This window comes from Parambassis ranga, chromosome 24, assembly GCF_900634625.1.
Source record: "Parambassis ranga chromosome 24, fParRan2.1, whole genome shotgun sequence".
NCBI lineage: Eukaryota > Metazoa > Chordata > Actinopteri > Ambassidae > Parambassis > Parambassis ranga.
Window position 1 is genome coordinate 12,892,105 of NC_041043.1, and position 12,157 is coordinate 12,904,261.

Consider the following 12,157-nt stretch of genomic DNA (forward strand, 5'->3'; position numbering starts at 1 on the left):
TACTACAAATCCTCCGAACTGCTGGTCAGTTCGCCGCCATGTTTGCCTTCTTGTCGTAAAAAAAAAAAAAAACATGGGGAATTGTGTTTTCAATAAGGCTTGGTTTAATAACAAGCTATCACCCAGTTTTGCATATCACCCCCGCCGCCCTCACCTTGTCAGCACCCGGTCCCTCCGCACTCCAGCACACTGTCACTATCTCCTCGACTAACGACCCTCGAGCTACATTTGGTTCCAATTACAAAGCATCTGTCATATAACAGATGTACTGATATTTGCAGCATCTTGTTTCAGTTGCGTCGTGTTGGTCTAAAATTTCATTCACAATGGTCTTGAAAGGTCTTAAAAAGGTCTTAAATTTAACTTACTGAAACCTGCAAGAACCCTGATGACTTCACACCTCCTGATGTAGTTTATACTGCCATTTTTTTCTTTTACAATGTTATATTCTTTTTTTATTTAGGTGCCTGTGGTAAATTTTACTTTATTAAAGCCCATTTCACACTGTAAAAAATGTGGTGATGTTAGCATATACGCAGTTTTGCCCCTTTTTCTTGCACATTTCTTTCAGTCTGTGTTGATTTGATTTGATTTTCTTTTTATATTTAATTGTGTTTTTAATTGCGTTCCAGACGTTAAAGGGCGGTTTGTCAGAGACGAGGATTGAAAAACGCATCGTCATCACCGGCGACTGCGACATCGACCACGACCAGGTCAGTTTTCACTCATGCAGCTTTTCCTGGTGTCCCAGCAGCTTGGTCGCTTTGTTCTTACCAATGAAGGATCAATATGTAGATGCTTTTTTGTTACATAGGAAGACATAGGATAGGAAATCATTGTGAGGGAAATGGTTTTCTCTGGGTGCTTAGCTGAAGAAACAGAAGTCTGGTAACATGTCCGTCATGTTGCTTGCAGCTTGAATGCAAATTTGAATATTTGTCATTCACTTATGTAGCGCCACACACAAACTCCAATCACAAGCTGTCACCTCGGTGTCTCGACCTTTTTTGTGGCTCTCTGCGTCTGATGTTTATTGCTTGTCTCAGTTAAATGTTGTGTTCTGTCAAATTTCCATACTGCAGTGAAAATGTATTTGGACAGTGATGATGACATTTCCTAGTTTGCTGTGCTTTGAGTTCACAGAAGGTAGTTGTGTTAGCCAGCACTGTCATGAAATATGCATGGCTTGGCTGTATTTCCCATGCTGTTTGCCAGACATGGGTGTAACAACTCTCAAAACAACATAAAAAGTCTCCTTGTCCATATACATGTTGTCCGACTGATGCCACAAACTCTATGACACGTAAAGCCAGAGGATTGTGGCATCGAAATGCTTGTAGTATTTTAAATATTTTAAGAAGTGAGTCTGTTTTGCTCCATCTTGCTTCACTTTTCGTTTAAGTTGCCTGTCTGGTGTCAGTCGCTGGATTTACACAACATTTTTTTTTTAATAAGCCATCTTACTTTATCTGACTTACATCACTCCTGTTTAACACTGGAAGTAAAATGGCCTGCTGACAGTAAATCCAGCATTTTTGTCCTTTTCTTTATGCTTCTTATTTATTTATTTTTTTCCCATTTAACTCCACCATTACCCCCCTGCACCACCACCACCACCACTGCCTGCTGTGCTCGGTGCTGCCACTGTGTGGCTGCCCCTCGCTACTGCAGGCACTGGCCCAGGCCATTAAGGAGGCCAAAGAGCAACATCCTGACATGTCTGTTACCAGAGTGGTGGTTCATAAAGAAACTGAACTGGCTGAGGAGGAGGATTGACTGAACTCAGGTAATAATAATAATAGCAGATTATTATTATTATTATTATTATTGATTGTTTATCTAGCTGTAGCAGTGCATACCTTTTTGAAATTATAATCACAAGAAGCACTCATCAATGGAAAAGAAAGCTACGAATGAGGAAGAGTAGGAAGCTAATCATCACAGCCAATCAGGCTGATGGCCTTCACCTCTATGTCCCCAGAGCTGAAGGGCCCATCGTGACGGTTTCCTCTGACGACATCCAATGACCTTCATTGCTCTACGACGACCAACCTTGACCGACAGAAAGGGGAGAAGAGGAGCTAGAGAGAACAGGAGGAAGAAGGGTTTAGACACCGGGGACCTGACGGCTGCCACACTCTTGCCTGTTGGTCTTTCTTACTGTGTCTGTGGTGCATCTAAATGTCTCACTGCAAAAATCAAGAAAAAAGGAAAAAAAAAAAATCTCACTCGTTTTCTGAGGGAAGAAAAAGAACCACTCTGTTAGCCTAATCTGACTCTGTAGCTTGTTTTTATTTTTTATTATTAGAGCTTTTTCTTTTAACTGTTTTACAAAGGAAAATGGAGGGGCGATAGTTTGTCATTATGTTTTGCTGCAAAGAAAAAAAACTTAGGGATGCACCAATCCTCATCAGATTCACATGAACATTACATCCTTGTATTGATTATTCGATCAGTACCAGTCAGCTAGATTAGTTTCTGGGAATCTGTATGCAGGTTTTGGTGCATTCCTTTAAAAAAAAAAAAAAAAAAAAAAAAAAAACGGTTAAATTACAGCTCCCCTTCTCACTTCATAATGGTGTAAATGGAGAGTAATATAATACCATAAATAACATGTAGCACTGCAGAAAATAGGAAATGCAGCCACACACTTATTCTAACAGTCTAAGCTAATTACAGACAACTGGGAGCTGTAACTTAAAAACAATCATCCAGATGTTTGATTTTTTTTTTTCTTGTGAGTATAGTAATTATTCATCTACATTCCTCGTGTGTGACTAGCGGCTCTGTAGGTTCATTTTCAGTTTATTTTTTAACTTAATGGGTGAAAAGAGACAGAAACTGGTTCAGAACTTAATGAGATGTTGGAGAATAACTGAAAATGAACTGACTTGAAAGCTGGTGTATACAAAAAAACTCTGAAATGAAGGCTACTGCATGGGAACAGCTTTTTTATTAGCTAAACGCTCTCTTCGGGCCAGCTCACTGTACGACACTAACCATTCCTATTGGGCCCCAGGAGAGCAAGGGAGAAACAAACATTTTAATTGGGAAAGTGGACCAGTAACGTGATGGATAATTAGGTGAGTGCCAACTTAACAACTTGGGAATGACAAACTAATTAGATTTTTAAAGCAAGTTGGCCTTACTCTGCAGAGATGGTGTTACTTCTCATCCTGCAGTGAGCAGTCTATTTTTTTTTTTTTTTAAATATTCTGAGGACAAAATCTGCGATTTAAATTATTCATATAACATTTTTGAGCACAGGTACCAAAATGAGGACAACTTGAAACCAGTTCAGTCCCGAATTGAGACGATTTTAATTTTGTAGGAGCTTGCTAACTCGTTTGTTGTCGGCACTCGTCCTTCCCTGCATCTTTTCAACAAAACCTGCTAGATGTAATGACATATGGGATTAAATTCAGCACGTCTTAACACACAGTTTTTATTTTGAGCAAGTCTAGATAGGACGTCACTGTGCGGATCGGTTTGAGAGTGTGTAGATCACAGATTGTCTCGGCTCATAAAGCAAGACTAGATAATAAAATCTGACACGACGCCGGCTGTTTTACAAAATATCCCGCTGCACAATGCCACTCTGCACGGTTCCACTCTTATTACATTCAGTTGGGTTCCTGGTTAACAGCGGTACACACAGTTACAACACAGCAATAAAATGCTGCTCAAAGGGAAGTGTGTATCCGAGGGTTTGAAATGGATTTTATTCATTTTCTGTGTCCTTTTACTCAAACGTTCAGCAGAATTTTACAAAAAATAATGTGACTTTGTGTAAATATTGGTGGCATTACATGCATCAGATGCACAGATATTCAGTGCAAGCAGCAAAAACACAAAACAAAACAAAACGGGCATATTCTCCTGCCACAGATTCCTATAAAAACATTCCACCTAGACCTGTCTGGATTCATCCACGCACTCCTCTCTGACTGGACATAGTGTAAGACTAAAGGGGAGTCACTACCTACCTTCAGTCAATATACCTTCATCTCCTGAGGCATGTCTAGTCCTCATCGGTTTATCCAGCAGACTGAGGGTTAAAGACAGGCTTTCTATTGGGATATTACTGGTCTAAGCTCCACTATGCAGTCTAATGACATTCCACAAGGGGGAAGCTTTAACCTCTAACCCTCTTGTAAAGAGACAAACAGAAGCAGAAAACGGTTTAAAAAAAAAAAGGCAAACTGTGCGACTCTTGGCAGCTTTGGAAGATTTTGATGTTCCAAAAAAAAATTCCTTCAGTAACATCACAACAACTATATATTTGTAGATTTTCTCACAATTTGTCTTTTTTTTTCTCTCTCTCTGTGAAACTGATGTAGTTGTTGGAAGGTGGGGTTTATTGTGCGCTCCCTCCTCTCTTGCATATTTGTAATATTGTCACAGTGTGTTTCTTTTTTTCACATTGAAGAAGTACCACTACGATTCAAAAAAAAAAAAAAAAAAACAAAATCTTCTCCCGCCGTTTCCTTTTTGTACTTTTAAAAGCCCCGGGTGTAACCTCTGCTCAGTGTTTCTGGGTGCTCTTAACCAATCACAGGAGCTGCAGGGTCGCGGTTTTCCAAAATGTGTGTCCCTTACCCCCAAAGAGAGAGAGAGAGAGAGGGGGGGAGAAAAACAGATTAGACACAGTGGAAAGATTTCAGGGTTACCATGGCAACTGATGATTCAAATGCCAGCCAATTTTTAAATCTGTCAGGGATTTCAAGTTTATAACATTCAATGAAAATTATAATTGGATTATCTTTAGATGTGAATCTCAGGCTTTATGTTCCGAGTCTTGGAAACCAGCAGTTTCTGCATTTTAACTCATAATAAAATTTTAAACAAAAAAAACAGAAATACATTTTGGAAAACCAGCTTAACTGCCATGTTGCTCTGTGTTAGCTAACCAGTGATCACTGGCAGGTTTCTGTTTTCTGTCTAGCAGCTTAATTGTCTCGTGTCTCCCCCACCCACCACACACACACACACACACACCCAGCCACTCCTCCCCCTGTGTAACACTGTTTAAATAAAGGATTGTTATACTTGGAAATCTGTGTGGTTTGGTTCATTTCTTCATTTGGTTAATGTGAGATTTCTTAGACAAAATGGCAAATATCTTTATTATAATATTATTTACTTTTCATTACAGGCACTCATTTGAATGGGTCACAGATTTGCCTGGGGATTTCAGGAGAGAACTGTGTTATTTACATGTGTCATAAAAAGTATTAAATCCTGACGTGTATTTATTTATATTGGTAAATTAAAAAAAAAAAAGTTAAGTTATGTCAAGTATAATCTCCCATCCATATTAAGTTCAGTGTCCATGTATGTCAGCTGTTTGAATGGGAGCCCATAGTCCTCCTTCTCAGGTGTGCACTTCTGTACATCTGCCTGTAGATGGCGCTTCTGTCCTGTGGGAGCCCCAAAGCAGCAGCTTCATCTGTAAAGGCGGAATAAAGGGTAAGAGTGATAAAGAACCTCAATAAATTGGATACATAACTATTGAATGTGTGTAAAACATCAGTAAGCAAGAACCCTAAGCGTACTCACTGCCTAAAGTTGGCATATTTTACTTGTTTAGTAGTTTTAAGTGACAAAAGTAATCGAAAACAGGTACTTCCGGGGTGTGTTCTGGACACCTGCGCGGAGACGAACTTCTCCCTTCTGCTTTACAGGTCTTGTGTATATATATTTTAACTCATTGTTTAATGTGTTGTGTGAAAAATATTCTCCTTTAAAAGCTACCACAGAAACCCGAGCTAGCTGTCCTGTTGTTACAGGTAATTTTGCATTATCCATCCTGCTAGCATGCGTGAAGCTAGCAAAGCTAACTCATTAAATATTGTTTACCACTTAAGTCATAATCATTTTATTGCATACTACTTAAGACTGAGCATTTACCACCTCATTTGAGTTGGAACAGTATTTATTTATGTAGTCGTCTGAAGTGACGAAAGTAATCGGTACGAAAACATGCATTTCCGGGGTTTGTTTTGTACGCATGCGCAGACACGAACTATTAACATAACTAAATACTACACAAGATTGAGCATTTCCCCACCTCATGACAGGAGGAGAGTATATTTTCTGTGTATCTGTGGCATTATTCAGCAGACATGCTTTGCTAACATTAGCTTATGTTAGATTAGCTCATCAAATAAAGCTTATGACAATACTTTAATTTTAGTGAGGTGAAATAAACATTAAAGATGCTTTGCTACAAGCTGCAACTGCAGAAACTACACAGATTCTACTGCAAGTATCTCTGTGATTAACATTGATCGTTGTCTGTGCAATGGTGGTAACCCTTCAGCATTTTGTTGTTTACGTTGTATTGCTGGAAATAGGTATGTTTCATTAGAGACCTAAGAGGAAAGGCCTCTAATGTCTTCAAGCTGTGGCCCTTTGTGGTTTGTGGAGGCTGGATGTCTCTCCAGCTGGGAGAAGGCAGCACAGATCACCACATCAATGGGTGAGTTTATGCTAAAAGTTCCATTCTGTGCTAGTTTACGCATCAATTACACATGTAAAATAGTTAGTTCACTGTGTGTCTTGTAGTGATTCATTCTGTAGGGCACCTGCATTTTCTCACTATCAGTATGATGCTTAATAAAACCACCACTGACGTACTGTAAACCACAGGTGTTTGATTAGATGTAATTGGTTGTAATTAGCCCCAGAATAAACAGGAGAGGATGCACCTCACACTCTAACTTGTGGCTAGCTATACAGTCAAGCCTGTTCATTACTGCTATATATAAATAAATACCAAACAAAGTCTCAAAACAGCAACACCTGAGCACTGTACTTTCATGTTCTGCATAAACGTATTCACTTCTGCTTAAAAGAGGGCGCAGATGGGGAAAGCAGACCCATTATCTTTACTGGACAAGTGTGTGTGTTTGTGTGTTGTGTCAGGACAAAGAACAAAGGGGTCAACCACACACACACACACACACACAAAGATGAAAGAAAAAGCCATGTTTCTATTTATTATATGCATGGGCTACTTAAGCCTACAGAAGGTTCACATATGTTTTCATATGCACCACACGTACACACAAACCAGGCCAGTGTAACTAATCGTCAAATTTAAATTCATCTCAGTAACGTCACTTTTGCCAGCATCTACTCTGTTTTCATTATTTAGAGTGTAGCTTAGTTAAGTCCCAAAGACATTTTTCGCCACCTGCAGACGACATGACTTGTCATGTTCTGTTCAGAAGACATTGTGAGCGTGAGAGTTATCTGAGACATAGCTCTGGGTCTCGGTTTCTGTTTCCAAAAATAAAAGGTGCTCCTCATGTTTTATTTTTTTCTCCCATTGCCGTTGGTATAAAATGACATTTTTCATCTCCCCCTCTGGATTTATATATTTATAGGATTGTATGTGCGACCCTGGAGAACGGCCTCTCCCTACAGTGTCCATTCAGTGACGTTGCACCACAGTAAAAAAATAACATTGCAAGTGGTCTGAACATAGACTTGACATGAAAAGTTAATCTCATGCTCACCCTGTCTGAGTCTCCAGCTGAGATAGATGATCAGCTGCAGCAGCAGCAGGCAGACAGACATGAACAGCAGCAGGCCGAAGAGCCACAGAGGCAGAAAGCCGTCTGACTGTCTGTCTGACTGTGTGACGGCCTGTCGCAAGAGCAGAGCCAAGTCAGCCCAGGGGCCACTCAGTACCTCCATGGTAGTCCTAGTCAGAGAAGAGAGGAGGATGTGACCGTGTAACATGATCAGATAACACACATTGATTAGGTTATGTGCAGGACTCCAGGTACAATTCATCATTTCTGATAATGATAGCTTTTGATCAGGTTCGTGGTGTGGAAGCACTCACATGATGTAAATTACATTCGTGTTTATCTTTGTTTCTTTGTTGAGCTCAAACTAACTCCACACAGCTGACACGGGATCAGCTCTTCTGATGGGTCTCAGATGGAGCTGTTGACACAAGCTGCTCACCTGTATTACTAGAGCAGCCTGCGCTCATGAGGCTGATATTTGAGTCCTTGAAAACCGAACATTTGTGCATATTTCTCCAGCCGTATTGCTGTGTTTTCATGGGGGCAGGGACTACTGAATATGGCAACCGTGCTACGAGAGTGTTTTTTCTTGTACTGTTGTGTGTGTCCTATAAGATGATCTTTACCTACATCTTGTTTTCAATGTCTAACCCTAACCAGTCAAATCTAATCTAATTAAAAATAAACCAAACATGGGTGAAAACAAAACAGCTCAGGGTGTTTAGGGGGACTTGAACCTCAGACTCCTTTAGTTAAAGTTTCTCACTTAGTCCCATGATGGCATCAGACAATACGATCCTATGTTCTGGTAGCATAAATGTAACCATGTGTTGTATCTGGTGGATGTGTTGGACCATAGTTTAGCTGGTATTTAGATAAGATGCCTAATTTTAGTAGAACTTGGCAAGTGTGCTACAGGAATTCTTCTTTTGAACACATAATGATGTGCAGGTTCTATCTATAAACCGACATAAATCAGCAATTTCAACAGGTTTGCTTTCCAGATTGAGTCATTAATAATGTGTAGCCATTTTTATTTTAATGGTATTGTATGTTTCCACCTTAGCAGCTGGGTAGAAAACAGGAATGTTTCACACATGTCAAATTCTATCAACACAAGCCAGTACATGACACATACGGAGGGAAGAAAATGAATACTTACAGTTTTTCAGTTTCCACAAATGCAGATTTAAAGGTGGAAAGGAACGGCTGATCGCTACTGCATTGTGCTGCTTGCTGGTGTTAAGTAGTCTCCTGTAGTCCGTATTCAGAGTCGAGTCAAGGTAACAATTTAACCGTATGTCGCATAGCTTCTAAAGTTCCGTCTCTTCTAGTATGTCAGTTTTTACTGTGCTTATACCGACATTGGAGAAATCAGAGAGGTGTCTTCGGACTTAAATCACCACTGAAGTCACCAGAGGAAGAAGCTGTGACTCTGTAAGGTTCTGTTGTTTGCCTCTGTGGTTCCTGTGTTTCTCTGTGGAATAAATACCACCACTGTCGATGATGTGAACTTTGTTCGGTTACAACGGTCAGACCTTGTGATTGGTAAGAAGATTAGCTGCACAGGCCAGAGCTGTGTGTGTCGTATGTGTGTGTGTAAGCATGTGAGGTTCAGTGTGTCATTTTATGTTTATCACTGCAGTAATGCTTTGATCATTGAACCTTAGACCTTTGTGCTACTGTGCAATAAAACACACACTTGAGCAGATGGTTAGTTTCTAATTTCTCTTATCTATCTGCCTTGTCTCTCTGGTTTCTCTCTCTGTCTAACATTTGTATCTTCACCAGCGAGCACTGATACCTTTAGAGGCAGTATTGATTACTTTAAAACAGAGGTGATAGAATCAGCCATGACCGTGCTGCTACAACCAAAATGAAGAAAAACAACAAGCCTCAGTTTAAACTGCCAGGAAGACGGAGCCATACCTGTGTCTTATTTTGATGAACACATGACCTTAAAGGTAAACAACAACATTTTTCTTGAGGTAGAAAGCCATCAGTGTGGGAAGTCACTGTTTGGGCGTCTATGTATTTTCACAAAGAGGCCTTCTATGAGCACTGAACCAAGCACATCTTTCTCCTTTTGGAGGACTTGTCTCTGCCCTCTGTGCTGCCTGACACTTGTTTACTCAGACTTCAGGCAGAAACTCATTTAAACACACCAGTACTGTTCTCCCATGGGAAGGAAAGCAGGCTTTAGGTGATACAATCACAGGCGCAGTTTGGCTCCGACTACTGAGAAGTGCTGGCCAATTGAGTGGCTGTCATCAAAGATCGATCAGAGTGATTTGCTTTGTTGTTTTTGTGATTGCTCAGGAGTTAATGGGCTTATTTTTGGAGATGAAGTGTATCCCTGTGTGTGATAGAGCAGGACACAGCTGGGTTGTTTCTATATGTTGATGTTAAGGTTTGCTGTGTGTTTCTGTTGGTATTCAACAGAGTTATGTGTGTGTGTGTGTGAAGCTTATGAGAGACATAGGTCTTGTTTGAAGTTGACATTTCTGGTCATTTTATATTCTGTATTGATCCTTATTTCATTGATTCATATTAAAAAGGCAATTTGGATGAATTAAGTAACAAAACAATATAAAGAAACTGCATAATCAAAGATTTAGAAGACACAATGTGTTTATTATTTATTAGACATGACTGATGAAACATTTAAATGGCTCTTTGTGGACAAAGGAAGTGCAAATGTCCTCTGAGCAGCTGTAGCTGTGGCTGAATGTTTCCTTCCCAGATTCCCAGAAGAAATTTTGGATCAATTTGCAAACTTACTCTACTTTGTAGCAAACAACAGAAATCAAATAAAGAGATAGTTTCTGGGTTATAACAGCGTTTCTGTCACACTAACAAGCCTCTCAGTCAGTCAGTCAGTTGGTTTCCCTCTAATCATTATGTTCTGTTTTCTCTTGTGTAGTGCTGCTTATTAAATATGAACAACAACAAGAAAAGATTAATCAATGAAAACAGATTGGTGTTGACAGTGAAGTTTGACAAAGTTTTTTTCTGTCTTCAGAGTTGGGTATACTCTCAGGTTTTTATTCGGATGTCAGCCTCCAGCTATGTTATGTTTTTTTTCAGCTGTTCATATTTTTTGTTGGCTGCACTCAGCACCAGCAATTCTGCCTCATCTCTTTGTCTGTCTGCCGGTGTAGTTACAAAGCACCATGCACTTTTATAAGAGTAGTGTGTGTGTGTGTGTGTTTGTTGGTGTGTGGGAGGGATATTGTGTGTTTGTCTCGTCAGTACTGTGAGAACAGATCCTGGGTTTCATTGATTGTACAGTGAAATCAAACCAACTCAGCACTCTGTGTCTGTTCTCATGGTGCTAGGGATGCACAACGCAACCACAAGGAACTTACAAACAGTTGTGTGTTTGAGATTGTTTTGTTGATATGCAGCTGTTGTTTAATAAATGTACCTTATGTAGAAGCACACACACACACACACACACACACACACACAGAGAGTAAATGAGCCTCGATTGATTTTAGGAGGTGTTGAAGAGCAGAGTGATGTGCATGTTTATTCCCCACACTAACAGTTTCCTTTTGGAGACACAAGCATCCATAATTACTGTTTACTGGAAGAAGGTGACAGTTCACTGCAGGCAAAGCTACAGATTTTGTCTTTAAAGTGCAAATAAGTTCCATGGTGAGCAGCTTCACAAATGTTTCATAAAGCCTCTGGCTATCGTTTCAATAAAGAGTGTAGGCTAGTCATTTTGTGCTCATTAAAAACTCTGATATTTTTAAGCTTCTATTCTAGAAACAGAATAAAATGAGAAAGTGTTTTTTCACCGATCAACTGTCACATTAAAGAGATCGCTTATCCCATTACAATGGCTTCTGTCATGGTTGGTACATATCAGGTAGCAAGTGAACAGTCAGTTTAGATTCAGACCCATTTGGCGAAAGGACATCATGACAGCTAGGGCAAAGCATTTTTAAAACACAGGGGTGCTTTCAGTGGTTGGAACAACCTGTCCTCACCAAGAAACATGATCACATGGTCACATGAGCACGATATTTCAGCCCTTGAAAACATGTGGAACGTGTGTGCTTATTACCATGGCTGCATCTCTGTGTGTTCACAGGGGTGGGCACTGGTCATGATGCGAGCTGAAAGTGTGTTAAACACAGAAAGGAATGGTTTGCTTTGTGAAATGTGTTTACTGTTTGCGTTTGATACAAATGCTGATCTTTACCTAACTCAAGGTTTTTTAATGCTAACCAGGCTTTTTTAATGTTTACTCAAACTACAGGCAGGCAGTCCCATGATCGGGTGATGCTTAGCAATTCGATCATTTGTTCTGTTAGCGTAAACGTAACCACGTGTCACATCTGGGGGATGTATTATTGACCAAATGTGAGGACGTGTTGAGTTGGAAGCAGGGCAGTTCGTGTTCTGATGACAGGGTCATGGGTACTCACAGTTTACTGATGCTTGTGTGCAGTGATGGTTGGTCTCTGTGGTCCAATCACAGAAAATATCTTTGGAACAAAGGGTTCATACCATCTGTGATGTCACCCATAGGTTTCTGGAAAACGTGTTCACATGTTAGCAGCACCTGAGTCCATTTAAACGGCCAGTTAATCCAAAGATGGCGA

At 40.1% G+C, this 12,157-nt stretch overlaps 1 protein-coding gene and 1 long non-coding RNA gene across 9 annotated transcripts in view; one reads left to right on the forward strand and one right to left on the reverse strand.

Moving 5' to 3' along the window:
• The window catches only part of epb41l2 (erythrocyte membrane protein band 4.1 like 2), a 40,441-nt gene extending 35,587 nt beyond the window's left edge, over window positions 1-4,854 (forward strand). For all 8 annotated transcript variants that reach the window (XM_028398174.1, XM_028398178.1, XM_028398182.1 and 5 more), the window contains 3 exons: window positions 633-713; window positions 1,672-1,786; window positions 1,982-4,854. In XM_028398174.1, coding sequence (XP_028253975.1) covers window positions 633-713; window positions 1,672-1,776 — 186 coding nt within the window. In that variant the 3' untranslated portion in view covers window positions 1,777-1,786; window positions 1,982-4,854. The remainder of the gene's footprint in view (window positions 1-632; window positions 714-1,671; window positions 1,787-1,981) is intronic.
• Window positions 4,855-5,102: 248 nt separating this feature from the next.
• Window positions 5,103-9,075, reverse strand: LOC114429239 (uncharacterized). The gene is made up of 3 exons (XR_003669632.1): window positions 8,704-9,075; window positions 7,524-7,711; window positions 5,103-5,449 (listed from the first exon to the last, which is right to left on the reverse strand). It is a non-coding gene; the product is annotated as an uncharacterized LOC114429239 (long non-coding RNA).
• Between the last annotated feature and the right edge of the window lie 3,082 nt (window positions 9,076-12,157).